This window comes from Oncorhynchus keta, unplaced genomic scaffold (genome assembly GCF_023373465.1).
Source record: "Oncorhynchus keta strain PuntledgeMale-10-30-2019 unplaced genomic scaffold, Oket_V2 Un_contig_17989_pilon_pilon, whole genome shotgun sequence".
NCBI lineage: Eukaryota > Metazoa > Chordata > Actinopteri > Salmoniformes > Salmonidae > Oncorhynchus > Oncorhynchus keta.
The window spans coordinates 32,326-52,500 of record NW_026280683.1 but is presented as its reverse complement, the minus strand read 5'-3'; the positions used below and the strand labels follow the sequence as shown (position 1 = coordinate 52,500).

Below are 20,175 nucleotides of genomic sequence, written 5' to 3'. Positions count from 1 at the left end.
AGCAGTGGCACAGGTTAGGAGGCACCTCCAGGGGCAGGTACAGCCCTCCAAACGGGATGGGGGCAAATGCTGGGGGAGGGGAGAAGAGGTCAGGCAGTTAGAGGTTGAGATGAAAGGCCCAGTCTGAAAGTTCTCCGTTTGGCCCATCTAGGAATGAGAGTAGTTCGATTTATGCAAATGAGTCTTACCAGAGCAATATGTCTAAAGAGTCGGGCCAGCTTTTAGACGCCATGTTAGTGCCTTTGAGCATTCCGTATATCCATTTACGACAAGAATTTGAAATCTTGTACATAGCATTGTTAAAAATTCCTGAGAATGATGTGAACCGCTATCGGTCCATGTTGCCCATGGTGAGCTAAAATGGCTGCCATGCAATGTAATGCCATATAAACGCATCATAATGCAGAAACCTAAAATGTCCTCTCGAACTCTCTAGATACGTGACTCTGAGTCGTACCGTTCTTCTTCTTTGGGTTTGGTGAGCAGGTACGTCTGTGCTGTGAATATGTAATAATAATAATAATTCATAATCATTCCTAATAATGTATAATAATTCTGAATAATTAATAATAATTAATAATAATTCAGAATAGTTAATCATATTTAATAATACTTAATAATATTTAATAATTATTATTAATAATGAATAATAATTAATAATAATTAGTAATAATTCATAATAATTAATTATATTTAATAATGATTTAGAATAATTAATAATATTTAATAATAATTAATAATAATTTAGAATAATTCAGAATAGTTAATACTATTTAATAATATTTAATAATAATTAATACTAATGTATAATAATTCATAATAATTCATAATATGTAATAATATTTTTTGAATAATTAATAATATTTAATAATAATTAATGATAATGTATAATAATTCATAATAATTCATAATATGTAATAATATTTTTTGAATAATTAATAATATTTAATAATAATTAATAATACTTTATAATAATTTATAATAATTCATAATATGTAATAATATTTTTTGAATAATTCATAATATTTAATAATAATTAATAATACTTTATAATAATTTATAATAATTCCGAATAATTCATAATAATTCATAATAATTCATAATAATTTTGGTGGATTACTTATATTTGTCCTATTTCACACATCATACAAGTGAGTATTAATACATGTGTAAATTTGATGATGATTATTTATTAATTTTTGCTTGTTCCAACTCCCCCTGAGACCACCTGGAAGAGTGGGGTCACGGCCAGGGACTGCCATTAGTAACGGTGACACTCAGGCAATTAGGGTTAAGTGCCTTGCTCAAGGGCACATCAGATTTTTCACCTTCTCCTGCTCTGGGATTCGAGCATAATCCTGAGGCTCTGAGCACCTAGCATCTAGCCACCACTACAATGGGTCTATGCAGTATGTAGCATCTAGCCACCACTACAATGGGTCTCTGAGCACCTAGCATCTAGACACAACTACAATGGGTCTCTGAGCACCTAGCATCTAGCCACCACTACAATGGGTCTCTGAGCACCTAGCATCTAGCCACCACTACAATGGGTCTCTGAGCACCTAGCATCTAGACACAACTACAATGGGCCTCTGAGCACCTAGCATCTAGACACCACTACAATGGGTCTCTGAGCACCTAGCATCTAGCCACAACTACAATGGGCCTCTGAGCACCTAGCATCTAGCCACAACTACAATGGGTCTCTGAGCACCTAGCATCTAGCCACAACTACAATGGGTCTCTGAGCACCTATCATCTAGCCACAACTACAATGGGTCTCTGAGCACCTAGCATCTAGCCACCACTACAATGGGCCTCTGAGCACCTAGCATCTAGCCACAACTACAATGGGTCTCTGAGCACCTAGCATCTAGCCACAATTACAATGGGTCTCTGAGCACCTAGCATCTAGCCACAAGTACAATGGGTCTCTGAGCACCTAGCATCTAGCCACCACTACAATGGGCCTCTGAGCACCTAGCATCTAGCCACAACTACAATGGGTCTCTGAGCACCTAGCATCTAGCCACCACTACAATGGGTCTATGCAGTATGTAGCATCTAGCCACCACTACAATGGGTCTCTGCAGTATGTAGCATCTAGCCACCACTACAATGGGTCTATGCAGTATGTAGCATCTAGCCACCACTACAATGGGTCTATGCAGTATGTAGCATCTAGCCACCACTACAATGGGTCTCTGAGCACCTAACATCTAGCCACCCCTACAATGGGTCTCTGCAGTACGTAGCATCTAGCCACCACTACAATGGGTCTCTGAGCACCTAGCATCTAGCCACCACTACAATGGGTCTCTGAGCACCTAGCATCTAGCCACCACTACAATGGGCCTCTGAGCACCTAGCATCTAGCCACCACTACAATGGGTCTCTGAGCACCTAGCATCTAGCCACCACTACAATGGGTCTCTGAGCACCTAGCATCTAGCCACCACTACAATGGGTCTCTAAGCACCTAGCATCTAGCCACCACTACAATGGGTCTCTGAGCACCTAGCATCTAGCCACAACTACAATGGGTCTCTGAGCACCTAGCTTCTAGCCACAACTACAATGGGTCTCTGAGCACCTAGCATCTAGCCACAACTACAATGGGTCTCTGAGCACCTAGCATCTAGCCACAACTACAATGGGTCTCTGAGCACCTAGCATCTAGCCACAACTACAATGGGTCTCTGAGCACCTAGCATCTAGCCACAACTACAATGGGTCTCTGAGCACCTAGCATCTAGCCACAACTACAATGGGTCTCTAAGCACCTAGCATCTAGCCACAACTACAATGGGTCTCTGAGCACCTAGCATCTAGCCACCACTACAATGGGTCTCTGAGCACCTAGCATCTAGCCACAACTACAATGGGTCTCTGAGCACCTAGCATCTAGACACCACTACAATGGGTCTCTGAGCACCTAGCATCTAGCCACAACTACAATGGGTCTCTGAGCACCTAGCATCTAGCCACAACTACAATGGGTCTCTGAGCACCTAGCATCTAGCCACAACTACAATGGGTCTCTGAGCACCTAGCATCTAGCCACAACTACAATGGGTCTCTGAGCACCTAGCATCTAGCCACAACTACAATGGGTCTCTGAGCACCTAGCATCTAGACACCACTACAATGGGCCTCTGAGCACCTAGCATCTAGACACAACTACAATGGGTCTCTGAGCACCTAGCATCTAGACACCACTACAATGGGTCTCTGAGCACCTAGCATCTAGACACCACTACAATGGGCCTCTGAGCACCTAGCATCTAGACACCACTACAATGGGTCTCTGAGCACCTAGCATCTAGCCACAACTACAATGGGCCTCTGAGCACCTAGCATCTAGCCACAACTACAATGGGTCTCTGAGCACCTAGCATCTAGCCACAACTACAATGGGTCTCTGAGCACCTAGCATCTAGCCACAACTACAATGGGTCTCTGAGCACCTAGCATCTAGCCACAACTACAATGGGTCTCTGAGTATGCACCTAGCATCTAGCCACAACTACAATGGGTCTCTGAGCACCTAGCATCTAGCCACAACTACAATGGGTCTCTGAGCACCTAGCATCTAGCCACAAGTACAATGGGTCTCTGAGCACCTAGCATCTAGCCACCACTACAATGGGCCTCTGAGCACCTAGCATCTAGCCACAACTACAATGGGTCTCTGAGCACCTAGCATCTAGCCACCACTACAATGGGCCTCTGAGCACCTAGCATCTAGCCACAACTACAATGGGTCTCTGAGCACCTAGCATCTAGACACCACTACAATGGGTCTCTGAGCACCTAGCATCTAGACACCACTACAATGGGCCTCTGAGCACCTAGCATCTAGACACCACTACAATGGGTCTCTGAGCACCTAGCATCTAGCCACAACTACAATGGGCCTCTGAGCACCTAGCATCTAGCCACAACTACAATGGGTCTCTGAGCACCTAGCATCTAGCCACAACTACAATGGGTCTCTGAGCACCTAGCATCTAGCCACAACTACAATGGGTCTCTGAGCACCTAGCATCTAGCCACAACTACAATGGGTCTCTGAGCACCTAGCATCTAGCCACAACTACAATGGGTCTCTGAGCACCTAGCATCTAGCCACAACTACAATGGGTCTCTGAGCACCTAGCATCTAGCCACAACTACAATGGGTCTCTGAGCACCTAGCATCTAGCCACAACTACAATGGGTCTCTGAGCACCTAGCATCTAGCCACAACTACAATGGGTCTCTGAGCACCTAGCATCTAGCCACAACTACAATGGGTCTCTGAGCACCTAGCATCTAGCCACAAGTACAATGGGTCTCTGAGCACCTAGCATCTAGCCACCACTACAATGGGCCTCTGAGCACCTAGCATCTAGCCACAACTACAATGGGTCTCTGAGCACCTAGCATCTAGCCACCACTACAATGGGTCTATGCAGTATGTAGCATCTAGCCACCACTACAATGGGTCTCTGCAGTATGTAGCATCTAGCCACCACTACAATGGGTCTATGCAGTATGTAGCATCTAGCCACCACTACAATGGGTCTATGCAGTATGTAGCATCTAGCCACCACTACAATGGGTCTCTGAGCACCTAACATCTAGCCACCCCTACAATGGGTCTCTGCAGTACGTAGCATCTAGCCACCACTACAATGGGTCTCTGAGCACCTAGCATCTAGCCACCACTACAATGGGTCTCTGAGCACCTAGCATCTAGCCACCACTACAATGGGTCTCTGAGCACCTAGCATCTAGCCACCACTACAATGGGTCTCTGAGCACCTAGCATCTAGCCACCACTACAATGGGTCTCTGAGCACCTAGCATCTAGCCACCACTACAATGGGTCTCTAAGCACCTAGCATCTAGCCACCACTACAATGGGTCTCTGAGCACCTAGCATCTAGCCACAACTACAATGGGTCTCTGAGCACCTAGCATCTAGCCACAACTACAATGGGTCTCTGAGCACCTAGCATCTAGCCACAACTACAATGGGTCTCTGAGCACCTAGCATCTAGCCACAACTACAATGGGTCTCTGAGCACCTAGCATCTAGCCACAACTACAATGGGTCTCTGAGCACCTAGCATCTAGCCACAACTACAATGGGTCTCTGAGCACCTAGCATCTAGCCACAACTACAATGGGTCTCTGAGCACCTAGCATCTAGCCACAACTACAATGGGTCTCTGAGCACCTAGCATCTAGCCACCACTACAATGGGTCTCTGAGCACCTAGCATCTAGCCACAACTACAATGGGTCTCTGAGCACCTAGCATCTAGCCACCACTACAATGGGTCTCTGAGCACCTAGCATCTAGCCACAACTACAATGGGTCTCTGAGCACCTAGCATCTACCCACAACTACAATGGGTCTCTGAGCACCTAGCATCTAGCCACAACTACAATGGGTCTCTGAGCACCTAGCATCTAGCCACAACTACAATGGGTCTCTGAGCACCTAGCATCTAGCCACAACTACAATGGGTCTCTGAGCACCTAGCATCTAGCCACAACTACAATGGGTCTCTGAGCACCTAGCATCTAGCCACCACTACAATGGGTCTCTGAGCACCTAACATCTAGCCACAACTACAATGGGTCTCTGAGCACCTAGCATCTAGCCACAACTACAATGGGTCTCTGAGCACCTAGCATCTAGACACCACTACAATGGGTCTCTGAGCACCTAGCATCTAGCCACAACTACAATGGGTCTCTGAGCACCTAGCATCTAGCCACCACTACAATGGGTCTCTGAGCACCTAGCATCTAGCCACAACTACAATGGGTCTCTGAGCACCTAGCATCTAGCCACAACTACAATGGGTCTCTGAACACCTAGCATCTAGCCACAACTACAATGGGTGTCTGAGCACCTAGCATCTAGCCACAACTACAATGGGTGTCTGAGCACCTAGCATCTAGCCGCAACTACAATGGGCCTCTGAGCACCTAGCATCTAGCCACAACTACAATGGGTCTCTGAGCACCTAGCATCTAGCCACAACTACAATGGGTCTCTGAGCACCTAGCATCTAGCCACAACTACAATGGGTCTCTGAGCACCTAGCATCTAGCCACAACTACAATGGGTCTCTGAGCACCTAGCATCTAGCCACCACTACAATGGGTCTCTGAGCACCTAACATCTAGCCACAACTACAATGGGTCTCTGAGCACCTAGCATCTAGCCACAACTACAATGGGTCTCTGAGCACCTAGCATCTAGACACCACTACAATGGGTCTCTGAGCACCTAGCATCTAGCCACAACTACAATGGGTCTCTGAGCACCTAGCATCTAGCCACCACTACAATGGGTCTCTGAGCACCTAGCATCTAGCCACAACTACAATGGGTCTCTGAGCACCTAGCATCTAGCCACAACTACAATGGGTCTCTGAGCACCTAGCATCTAGCCACAACTACAATGGGTGTCTGAGCACCTAGCATCTAGCCACAACTACAATGGGTCTCTGAGCACCTAGCATCTAGCCACAACTACAATGGGCCTCTGAGCACCTAGCATCTAGCCACAACTACAATGGGTCTCTGAGCACCTAGCATCTAGCCACCACTACAATGGGCCTCTGAGCACCTAGCATCTAGCCACAACTACAATGGGCCTCTGAGCACCTAGCATCTAGCCACAACTACAATGGGCCTCTGAGCACCTAGCATCTAGCCACAACTACAATGGGCCTCTGAGCACCTAGCATCTAGCCACAACTACAATGGGCCTCTGAGCACCTAGCATCTAGCCACAACTACAATGGGTCTCTGAGCACCTAGCATCTAGCCACAACTACAATGGGCCTCTGAGCACCTAGCATCTAGCCACAACTACAATGGGTCTCTGAGCACCTAGCATCTAGCCACAACTACAATGGGTCTCTGAGCACCTAGCATCTAGCCACAACTACAATGGGTCTCTGAGCACCTACCATCTAGCCACAACTACAATGGGTCTCTGAGCACCTAGCATCTAGCCACAACTACAATGGGTCTCTGAGCACCTAGCATCTAGCCACAACTACAATGGGTCTCTGCAGTATGTAGCATCTAACCACCACTACAATGGGTCTCTGCATTACATGGCATCTAGCCACCACTACAATGGGTCACTACAATGGGTCTATGCAGTATGTAGCATCTAGCCACCACTACAATGGGTCTCTGAGCACCTAGCATCTAGCCACAACTACAATGGGTCTCTGAGCACCTAACATCTAGCCACCACTACAATGGGTCTCTGAGCACCTAGCATCTAGCCACCACTACAATGGGTCTCTGAGCACCTAACATCTAGCCACCACTACAATGGGTCTCTGCAGTATGTAGCATCTAGCCACCACTACAATGGGTCTCTGCAGTATGTAGCATGGCGTGTGTACTCACCCTCTCCCCCTGAGTCCCGTAGCATGGCGTGTGTACTCACCCTCTCCCCCTGAGTCCCGTAGCATGGCGTGTGTACTCACCCTCTCCCCCTGAGTCCCGTAGCATGGTGTCAGCCACCACTATGATTGGTCGACGCAGCACGTGAGCCAGGACAAACACATGAAACTCCTCCAGACTCTCATACACAGGGTCCTCTGAGTTATCCACCCTGCGTCAAGACACAACCCCTGTCAGACATTACTGATCTACTGGGTAAACATTTTAAAATATATACCTCTAATTTTGGCTGATATTTGAATGTCAAGTGTGTGTATGTCTGTGTGTGTGTGTGTGTGTGTCTGTGTGTGAATCATGGCCCATGACAACTCCATAGTCTTAGTCTTTTACATAACTTAGCATCCTGCTTTAGCAGGTGTGATCTGATTGGCCTATAGACACCATCATAACTGATCTGGTATTGACCTATAGACACCATAGTCAGGGCTTTATAGAGACATCAACCAGACACCATCATAACTGATCTGATATCGACCTATAGACACCATAGTCAGGGCTTTATAGAGACATCAACCAGACACCATCATAACTGATCTGATACTGACCTATAGATACCATCATAACTGATCTGATATTGACCTATAGACACCATCATAACTGATCTGGTATTGACCTATAGACACCATCATAACTGATCTGGTATTGACCTATAGACACCATCATAACTGATCTGGTATTGACCTACAGACACCATCATAACTGATCTGGTATTGACCTATAGACACCATAGTCAGGGCTTTATACAGACATCAACCAGACACCATCATAACTGATCTAGTAGTCAATGACCCATGACAGTCTCAATACTCAGCTATCCAACAGTAAACTAGTTTGGTGCTCACTGCTCTCCGTTGTGTGTGTGTGTGTGTGTGTGTGTGTGTGTGTGTGTGTGTGTGTGTGTGTGTGTGTGTGTGTGTGTGTGTGTGTGTGTGTGTGTGTGTGTGTGTGTGTGTGTGTGATACTCACCCTCCAGTATTGTTGTTGTTCTTGCTGCTGTGTGTACGCGGTTCACTAGAAGCTAGTTTCAGCAGCTCGTTCCATTCTCTCTCCCATTCCTCCTCCGTGTACACCAGCCCTGACTGAGGAGAGAGAACATAGAGGGTTACACACACACACACACACACACACACACACACACACACACACACACACACACACACACACACACACACACACACACACACACACACACACACACACACACACACACGTCCAATGTTGATCTTGCTGTTGATGGCATAGGGCCTCATTTGGAGAGGGTACAGGGCCTCATTTGGAGAGGGTACATGACCTCATTTGGAGAGGGTACAGGACCTCATTTGGAGAGGGTACAGGGCCTCATTTGGAGGGGGTACAGGGCCTCATTTGGAGGGGGTATATTGGCCTCATTTGGAGGGGGTATATTGGCCTCATTTGGAGGGGGTACAGGACCTTATTTGGAGGGGGTACAGGGCCTCATTTGGAGGGGGTACAGGGCCTCATTTGGAGGGGGTATAAGGGCCTCATTTGGAGGGGGTACAGGGCCTCATTTGGAGGGTGTATAAGGGCCTCATTTGGAGGGGGTACAGGGCCTCATTTGGAGGGTGTATAAGGGCCTCATTTGGAGAGGGTACAGGACCTCATTTGGAGAGGGTACAGGGCCTCATTTGGAGGGGGTACAGGGCCTCATTTGGAGGGGGTATATTGGCCTCATTTGGAGGGGGTATATTGGCCTCATTTGGAGGGGGTACAGGACCTTATTTGGAGGGGGTATATGGCCTCATTTGGAGGGGGTACAGGGCCTCATTTGGAGGGGTATAAGGGCCTCATTTGGAGGGGTACAGGGCCTCATTTGGAGGGTGTATAAAGGCCTCATTTGGAGGGGGTACAGGGCCTCATTTCGAGGGGGTATAAGGGCCTCATTTGGAGGGGGTACAGGGCCTCATTTGGAGGGGGTACAGGGCCTCATTTGGAGGGGGTACAGGGCCTCATTTGGAGGGGCACAGGGCCTCATTTGGAGGGGGTACAGGGCCTCATTTGGAGGGGGTACAGGGCCTCATTTGGAGGGGGTACAGGGCATCATTTGGAGGGGGTACAGGGCCTCATTTGGAGGGGGTACAGGGCCTCATTTGGAGGAGGTACAGGGCCTCATTTGGAGGGGGTACAGGGCCTCATTTCATAGATGCACTGGGTGGAGCCTGAGCCCTTTCTAATACATCTTCTGTCTCCTACAGCACTGGGGCCGGTGTGTGTGTGTGTGTGCGTGCGTGCGTGTGTGCGTGTGTGTCCTACGGCCCTTTCAGGTCTAAATGAGTCAGCAGACATTGAACAGCAGGTGTTGACTGAGCAGAGCATGGCACCACTAAGAAAACGTACGTCATCACAGCCACCTGGGGTGTGTGATCAAGTGGCGAATCAAATCACAACACAAAGACGTTGAACAGCAGAACAGCAGCAGAAGCCCAGCAGAACAGCAGCAGAAGCCCAGCAGAACAGCAGCAGAAGCCCAGCAGAACAGCAGCAGAAGCCCTGCAGAACAGCAGCAGAAGCCCAGCAGAACAGCAGCAGAAGCCCAGCAGAACAGCAGCAGAAGCCCTGCAGAACAGCAGCAGAAGCCCAGCAGAACAGCAGCAGAAGCCCAGCAGAACAGCAGCAGAAGCCAACAGGTAAGTCAACAGGTAATTAGCGAGGCTACTGTCTGTGCTGTAAATATATGCAGCACAAGTAAACAGGTTTCTGCTTTACACTGAAATCCCCCTCTCTGTCCACCCCACCCATAGGGTTATAACCAGGACCCATAGGGTTATAACCAGGACTCATAGGGTTATAACCAGGACCCATAGGGTTATAACCAGGACCCAGAGGGTTATAACCAGGACCCATAGGGTTATAACCAGGACCCATAGGGTTATAACCAGGACCCATAGGGTTATAACCAGGACCCATAGGGTTGTTAACCAGGACCCATAGGGTCATAACCAGGACCCATAGGGTCATAACCAGGACCCATAGGGTTATAACCAGTACCCATAGGGTTATAACCAGGACCCATAGGGTCATAACCAGGACCCAGAAGGTTGTTGACCAAGACCCAGAAGGTTGTTGACCAGGACCCAGAAGGTTGTTAACCAGGACCCAGAGGGTTGGTGACCAGGACCCATAGGGTTTTCACCAGGACCCATAGGGTTGGTGTTAACCAGGACCCAGAAGGTTGTTGACCAGGACCCATAGGGTTTTGACCAGGACCCATAGGGTTTTGACCAGGACCCATAGGGTTGTTGACCAGGACCCATAGGGTTGTTAACCAGGACCCATAGGGTTATAACCAGGACCCATAGGGTTATAACCAGGACACATAGGGTTATAACCAGGACCCATAGGGTTTTAACCAGGACCCATAGGGTTTTGACCAGGAACCATAGGGGTTTGACCAGGACCCAGAGGGTTGTTAACCAGGACCCATAGGGTTGTTAACCAGGACCCATAGGGTTTTCACCAGGACAACAGCATTACTCAGCACTAGAATAATCATTTTATCACAGGGTTGATTATTGCCATAATGTGGTAGTGTCCATGTTGGGGAGGTTATTGAGGGGGATGATATCAGATGAATGTATCACCATGTTGGGGAGGTTATTGAGGGGGATGATATCAGATGAATGTATCACCATGTTGGGGAGGTTATTGAGGGGGGATGATATCAGATGAATGTATCACCATGTTGGGGAGGTTATTGAGGGGATGATATCAGATGAATGTATCACCATGTTGGGGAGGTTATTGAGGGGGATGATATCAGATGAATGTATCACCATGTTGTTATCACCATGTTGGGAGGTTATTGAGGGGATGATATCAGATGAATGTATCACCATGTTGGGGAGGTTATTGAGGGGGATGATATCAGATGAATGTATCATCGTGTTGGGGAGGTTATTGAGGGGATGATATCAGATGAATGTATCATCATGTTGGGGAGGTTATTGAGGGGATGATATCAGATGAATGTATCATCATGTTGGGGAGGTTATTGAGGGGGATGATATCAGATGAATGTATCATCGTGTTGGGGAGGTTATTGAGGGGATGATATCAGATGAATGTATCATCATGTTGGGGAGGTTATTGAGGGGATGATATCAGATGAATGTATCATCATGTTGGGGAGGTTATTGAGGGGATGATATCAGATGAATGTATCATCATGTTGGGGAGGTTATTGAGGGGGATGATATCAGATGAATGTATCACCATGTTGGGGAGGTTATTGAGGGGATGATATCAGATGAATGTATCATCATGTTGGGGAGGTTATTGAGGGGATGATATCAGATGAATGTATCACCATGTTGGGGAGGTTATTGAGGGGGATGATATCAGATGAATGTATCATCATGTTGGGGAGGTTATTGAGGGGGATGATATCAGATGAATGTATCACCATGTTGGGGGTTATTGAGGGGATGATATCAGATGAATGTATCACCATGTTGGGGGTTATTGAGGGGATGATATCAGATGAATGTATCATCATGTTGGGGAGGTTATTGAGGGGATGATATCAGATGAATGTATCATCATGTTGGGGAGGTTATTGAGGGGATGATATCAGATGAATGTATCATCATGTTGGGGAGGTTATTGAGGGGGATGATATCAGATGAATGTATCACCATGTTGGGGAGGTTATTGAGGGGGGATGATATCAGATGAATGTATCATCGTGTTGGGGAGGATATTGAGGGGGGATGATATCAGATGAATGTATCATCATGTTGGGGAGGTTATTGAGGGGGATGATATCAGATGAATGTATCACCATGTTGGGGAGGTTATTGAGGGGGATGATATCAGATGAATGTATCACCATGTTGGGAGGTTATTGAGGGGGATGATATCAGATGAATGTATCACCATGTTGGGGAGGTTATTGAGGAGGATGATATCAGATGAATGTATCACCATGTTGGGGAGGTTATTGAGGAGGATGATATCAGATGAATGTATCATCATGTTGGGAGGTTATTGAGGGGGATGATATCAGATGAATGTATCACCATGTTGGGAGGTTATTGAGGGGGATGATATCAGATGAATGTATCATCATGTTGGGGAGGTTATTGAGGGGGATGATATCAGATGAATGTATCATCGTGTTGGGGAGGTTATTGAGGAGGATGATATCAGATGAATGTATCACCATGTTGGGGAGGTTATTGAGGGGGGATGATATCAGATGAATGTATCACCATGTTGGGGAGGTTATTGAGGGGGATGATATCAGATGAATGTATCATCATGTTGGGAGGTTATTGAGGGTGATGATATCAGATGAATGTATCACCATGTTGGGGAGGTTATTGAGGGGGGATGATATCAGATGAATGTATCATCATGTTGGGGAGGTTATTGAGGGGATGATATCAGATGAATGTATCATCGTGTTGGGGAGGTTATTGAGGGGATGATATCAGATGAATGTATCACCATGTTGGGGAGGTTATTGAGGGGGGATGATATCAGATGAATGTATCATCATGTTGGGGAGGTTATTGAGGGGGATGATATCAGATGAATGTATCATCATGTTGGGGAGGTTATTGAGGGGGATGATATCAGATGATTGTATCATCGTGTTGGGGAGGTTATTGAGGGGATGATATCAGATGAATGTATCATCATGTTGGGAGGTTATTGAGGGGGATGATATCAGATGAATGTATCATCATGTTGGGGAGGTTATTGAGGGGATGATATCAGATGAATGTATCATCATGTTGGGGAGGTTATTGAGGGGATGATATCAGATGAATGTATCATCGTGTTGGGGAGGGGTTATTGAGGGGATGATATCACACATGTTGGGGAGGTTATTGAGGGGATGATATCAGATGAATGTATCATCATGTTGGGGAGGTTATTGAGGGGGATGATATCAGATGAATGTATCATCATGTTGGGGAGGTTATTGAGGGGATGATATCAGATGAATGTATCATCATGTTGGGGAGGTTATTGAGGGGGATGATATCAGATGAATGTATCACCATGTTGGGGGAGGTTATTGAGGGGGATGATATCAGATGAATGTATCATCATGTTGGGGAGGTTATTGAGGGGATGATATCAGATGAATGTATCATCGTGTTGGGGAGGTTATTGAGGGGATGATATCAGATGAATGTATCATCATGTTGGGAGGTTATTGAGGGGATGATATCAGATGAATGTATCATCATGTTGGGGGTTATTGAGAGGATGATATCAGATGAATGTATCACCATGTTGGGGAGGTTATTGAGGGATGATATCAGATGAATGTATCATCATGTTGGGGAGGTTATTGAGGATGATATCAGATGAATGTATCATCATGTTGGGGAGGTTATTGAGGGGATGATATCAGATGAATGTATCATCATGTTGGGGAGGTTATTGAGGGGATGATATCAGATGAATGTATCATCATGTTGGGGAGGTTATTGAGGGGGATGATATCAGATGAATGTATCATCATGTTGGGGAGGTTATTGAGGGGGATGATATCAGATGAATGTATCATCGTGTTGGGGAGGTTATTGAGGGGGGATGATATCAGATGAATGTATCATCATGTTGGGGAGGTTATTGAGGGGGGATGATATCAGATGAATATATCACCATGTTGGGGAGGTTATTGAGGGGGGATGATATCAGATGAATGTATCACCATGTTGGGGAGGTTATTGAGGGGGATGATATCAGATGAATGTATCACCATGTTGGGGAGGTTATTGAGGGGGATGATATCAGATGAATGTATCACCATGTTGGGGAGGTTATTGAGGGGGGATGATATCAGATGAATGTATCATCATGTTGGGGAGGTTATTGAGGGGGATGATATCAGATGAATGTATCATCATGTTGGGGAGGTTATTGAGGGGGGATGATATCAGATGAATGTATCATCGTGTTGGGGAGGTTATTGAGGGGGATGATATCAGATGAATGTATCATCATGTTGGGGAGGTTATTGAGGGGGATGATATCAGATGAATGTATCATCATGTTGGGGAGGTTATTGAGGGGGATGATATCAGATGAATGTATCATCATGTTGGGGAGGTTATTGAGGGGGGATGATATCAGATGAATGTATCATCATGTTGGGGAGGTTATTGAGGGGGATGATATCAGATGAATGTATCATCATGTTGGGGAGGTTATTGAGGGGATGATATCAGATGAATGTATCATCATGTTGGGGAGGTTATTGAGGGGATGATATCAGATGAATGTATCATCGTGTTGGGGAGGTTATTGAGGGGGATGATATCAGATGAATGTATCATCATGTTGGGGAGGTTATTGAGGGGGGATGATATCAGATGAATGTATCACCATGTTGGGGAGGTTATTGAGGGGGGATGATATCAGATGAATGTATCATCATGTTGGGGAGGTTATTGAGGGGGATGATATCAGATGAATGTATCATCATGTTGGGGAGCATATTGAGGGGGGATGATATCAGATGAATGTATCACCATGTTGGGAGGTTATTGAGGGGATGATATCAGATGAATGTATCACCATGTTGGGGAGGTTATTGAGGATGATATCGAATGAATGTATCACCATGTTGGGGAGGTTATTGAGGGGGATGATATCAGATGAATGTATCATCATGTTGGGGAGGTTATTGAGGATGATATCAGATGAATATATCACCATGTTGGGGAGGTTATTGAGGGGGATGATATCAGATGAATGTATCACCATGTTGGGGAGGTTATTGAGGATGATATCAGATGAATGTATCACCATGTTGGGGAGGTTATTGAGGGGATGATATCAGATGAATGTATCACCATGTTGGGGAGGTTATTGAGGGGGATGATATCAGATGAATATATCATCATGTTGGGGAGGTTATTGAGGGGATGATATCAGATGAATATATCATCATGTTGGGGAGGTTATTGAGGGGATGATATCAGATGAATGTATCATCGTGTTGGGGAGGTTATTGAGGGGATGATATCAGATGAATGTATCACCATGTTGGGGAGGTTATTGAGGGGTTATATCGAGAATGTATCATCGTGTTGGGGAGGTTATTGAGGGGGATGATATCAGATGAATGTATCATCATGTTGGGGAGGTTATTGAGGGGATGATATCAGATGAATGTATCATCATGTTGGGGAGGTTATTGAGGGGATGATATCAGATGAATGTATCACCATGTTGGGGAGGTTATTGAGGGGATGATATCAGATGAATGTATCATCATGTTGGGGAGGTTATTGAGGGGATGATATCAGATGAATGTATCATCATGTTGGGGAGGTTATTGAGGGGATGATATCAGATGAATGTATCACCATGTTGGGGAGGTTATTGAGGGGGGATGATATCAGATGAATGTATCATCATGTTGGGGAGGTTATTGAGGGGGATGATATCAGATGAATGTATCATCATGTTGGGGAGGTTATTGAGGGGGGATGATATCAGATGAATGTATCACCATGTTGGGAGGTTATTGAGGGGGATGATATCAGATGAATGTATCACCATGTTGGGGAGGTTATTGAGGGGGGATGATATCAGATGAATGTATCACCATGTTGGGGAGGTTATTGAGGGGGGATGATATCAGATGAATGTATCATCATGTTGGGGAGGTTATTGAGGGGGGATGATATCAGATGAATATATCACCATGTTGGGGAGGTTATTGAGGGGGATGATATCAGATGAATGTATCACCATGTTGGGGAGGTTATTGAGGGGGATGATAATCACCATGTTGGGGAGGTTATTGAGGGGATGATATCAGATGAATGTATCACCATGTTGGGGAGGTTATTGAGGGGGATGATATCAGATGAATGTATCATCATGTTGGGGAGGTTATTGAGGGGGGATGATATCAGATGAATATATCATCATGTTGGGGAGGTTATTGAGGGGGATGATATCAGATGAATGTATCATCGTGTTGGGGAGGTTATTGAGGGGGATGATATCAGATGAATGTATCACCATGTTGGGGAGGTTATTGAGGGGGGATGATATCAGATGAATGTATCATCGTGTTGGGGAGGTTATTGAGGGGGATGATATCAGATGAATGTATCATCATGTTGGGGAGGTTATTGAGGGGGATGATATCAGATGAATGTATCATCATGTTGGGGAGGTTATTGAGGGGGGATGATATCAGATGAATGTATCACCATGTTGGGGAGGTTATTGAGGGGGATGATATCAGATGAATGTATCATCATGTTGGGGAGGTTATTGAGGGGGATGATATCAGATGAATGTATCACCATGTTGGGGAGGTTATTGAGGGGGATGATATCAGATGAATGTATCACCATGTTGGGGAGGTTATTGAGGGGGATGATATCAGATGAATGTATCATCATGTTGGGGAGGTTATTGAGGGGGGATGATATCAGATGAATGTATCACCATGTTGGGGAGGTTATTGAGGGGGGATGATATCAGATGAATGTATCATCATGTTGGGGAGGTTATTGAGGGGGATGATATCAGATGAATGTATCACCATGTTGGGGAGGTTATTGAGGGGGGATGATATCAGATGAATGTATCATCATGTTGGGGAGGTTATTGAGGGGGATGATATCAGATGAATGTATCATCATGTTGGGGAGGTTATTGAGGGGGATGATATCAGATGAATGTATCACCATGTTGGGGAGGTTATTGAGGGGGGATGATATCAGATGAATGTATCACCATGTTGGGGAGGTTATTGAGGGGGGATGATATCAGATGAATATATCATCATGTTGGGGAGGTTATTGAGGGGGGATGATATCAGATGAATGTATCATCATGTTGGGGAGGTTATTGAGGGGGATGATATCAGATGAATGTATCATCATGTTGGGGAGGTTATTGAGGGGGATGATATCAGATGAATGTATCATCATGTTGGGGAGGTTATTGAGGGGGGATGATATCAGATGAATGTATCATCATGTTGGGGGGGGTTATTGAGGGGGATGATATCAGATGAATGTATCATCATGTTGGGGAGGTTATTGAGGGGGATGATATCAGATGAATGTATCATCATGTTGGGGAGGTTATTGAGGGGGATGATATCAGATGAATGTATCATCATGTTGGGGAGGTTATTGAGGGGGATGATATCAGATGAATGTATCATCATGTTGGGGAGGTTATTGAGGGGGATGATATCAGATGAATGTATCATCATGTTGGGGAGGTTATTGAGGGGATGATATCAGATGAATATATCATCATGTTGGGGAGGTTATTGAGGGGATGATATCAGATGAATGTATCATCATGTTGGGGAGGTTATTGAGGGGGATGATATCAGATGAATATATCATCATGTTGGGGAGGTTATTGAGGATGATATCAGATGAATGTATCATCATGTTGGGGGGTTATTGAGGAGGATGATATCAGATGAATGTATCATCATGTTGGGGAGGTTATTGAGGGGGATGATATCAGATGAATGTATCATCATGTTGGGGAGGTTATTGAGGGGATGATATCAGATGAATGTATCATCATGTTGGGGGGTTATTGAGGGGGATGATATCAGATGAATGTATCATCATGTTGGGGAGGTTATTGAGGGGGATGATATCAGATGAATGTATCATCATGTTGGGGAGGTTATTGAGGGGGGATGATATCAGATGAATATATCATCATGTTGGGGAGGTTATTGAGGGGGATGATATCAGATGAATGTATCATCATGTTGGGGAGGTTATTGAGGGGGATGATATCAGATGAATGTACGTGTCAGGTGGGACTATTTGTTTGCTGTCTAGAAGTATTGACTCTGACTATGTTGTGCAATGTGAGTGTTTATTGCACAGGAACAGCTGAGGCTGCTTTTGCCTTGGGTGGACCCAGAAATACCCCTTTCATACCCAGACAAAGATCACAGTAACACACCATGCCTGCTCCTTTAGAGCAGCTGTTGGCGTGTCTGAAAGACACTGGGGTTATCACTCCTGCATTTCCACAGAGCCTAAAATACAGGTATCAGGTCTGAGTGAATGGTTCTCTGTAGGTTCTCTACAGGTATCAGGTCTGAGTGAATAGATCTCTACAGGTATCAGGTCTGAGTGAATGGTTCTCTGTAGGTTCTCTACAGGTATCAGGTCTGAGTGAATAGATCTCTACAGGTATCAGGTCTGAGTGAATGGTTCTCTGTAGGTTCTCTACAGGTATCAGGTCTGAGTGAATAGATCTCTACAGGTATCAGGTCTGAGTGAATGGTTCTCTACAGGTATCAGGTCTGAGTGAATGGTTCTCTACAGGTATCAGGTCTGAGTGAATGGTTCTCTACAGGTATCAGGTCTGAGTGAATAGTTCTCTACAGGTATCAGGTCTGAGTGAATGGTTCTCTACAGGTATCAGGTCAGTGTGAATGGTTCTCTGTAGGTATCAGGTCTGAGTGAATGGTTCTCTGTAGGTATCAGGTCAGTGTGAATGGTTCTCTGTAGGTATCAGGTCAGTGTGAATGGTTCTCTACAGGTATCAGGTCAGTGTGAATAGATCTCTACAGGTATCAGGTCTGAGTGAATGGTTCTCTGTAGGTATCAGGTCTGAGTGAATGGTTCTCTACAGGTATCAGGTCAGTGTGAATGGTTCTCTACAGGTATCAGGTCTGAGTGAATGGTTCTCTACAGGTATCAGGTCTGAGTGAATGGTTCTCTACAGGTATCAGGTCAGTGTGAATGGTTCTCTGTAGGTATCAGGTCTGAGTGAATGGTTCTCTACAGGTATCAGGTCAGTGTGAATGGTTCTCTACAGGTATCAGGTCAGTGTGAATGGTTCTCTACAGGTATCAGGTCAGTGTGAATGGTTCTCTGTAGGTATCAGGTCTGAGTGAATGGTTCTCTACAGGTATCAGGTCTGAGTGAATGGTTCTCTACAGGTATTAGGTCTGAGTGAATGGTTCTCTACAGGTATCAGGTCAGTGTGAATGGTTCTCTGTAGGTATCAGGTCTGAGTGAATGGTTCTCTGTAGGTATCAGGTCTGAGTGAATGGTTCTCTACAGGTATCAGGTCAGTGTGAATGGTTCTCTGTAGGTATCAGGTCAGTGTGAATGGTTCTCTGTAGGTATCAGGTCAGTGTGAATGGTTCTCTGTAGGTATCAGGTCTGAGTGAATGGTTCTCTACAGGTATCAGGTCAGTGTGAATGGTTCTCTACAGGTATCAGGTCAGTGTGAATGGTTCTCTGTAGGTATCAGGTCAGTATGAATGGTTCTCTGTAGGTATCAGGTCAGTGTGAATGGTTCTCTGTAGGTATCAGGTCTGAGTGAATGGTTCTCTGTAGGTATCAGGTCAGTGTGAATGGTTCTCTGTAGGTATCAGGTCTGAGTGAATGGTTCTCTGTAGGTATCAGGTCTGAGTGAATAGTTCTCTGTAGGTATCAGGTCTGAGTGAATGGTTCTCTGTAGGTATCAGGTCTGAGTGAATGGTTCTCTGTAGGTATCAGGTCTGAGTGAATGGTTCTCTACAGGTATCAGGTCTGAGTGAATGGTTCTCTGTAGGTATCAGGTCAGTGTGAATGGTTCTCTGTAGGTATCAGGTCAGTGTGAATGGTTCTCTGTAGGTATCAGGTCAGTGTGAATGGTTCTCTGTAGGTATCAGGTCAGTGTGAATGGTTCTCTGTAGGTATCA

The 20,175-nt window shown here is 45.5% G+C and overlaps 1 protein-coding gene across 1 annotated transcript in view; it reads right to left on the bottom strand.

Annotated features, from left to right (window-relative positions):
• Nucleotides 1-20,175, bottom strand: part of LOC118382631 (OTU domain-containing protein 7A-like) — an 85,660-nt gene that overhangs the window by 45,235 nt on the left and 20,250 nt on the right. The window contains 3 exon segments of the mRNA XM_052503820.1: nucleotides 1-69; nucleotides 7,514-7,641; nucleotides 8,457-8,569. The exon segment at nucleotides 1-69 is cut by the window's left edge and continues 81 nt beyond it. Of these exon segments, the coding sequence (XP_052359780.1) occupies nucleotides 1-69; nucleotides 7,514-7,641; nucleotides 8,457-8,569 (310 nt within the window).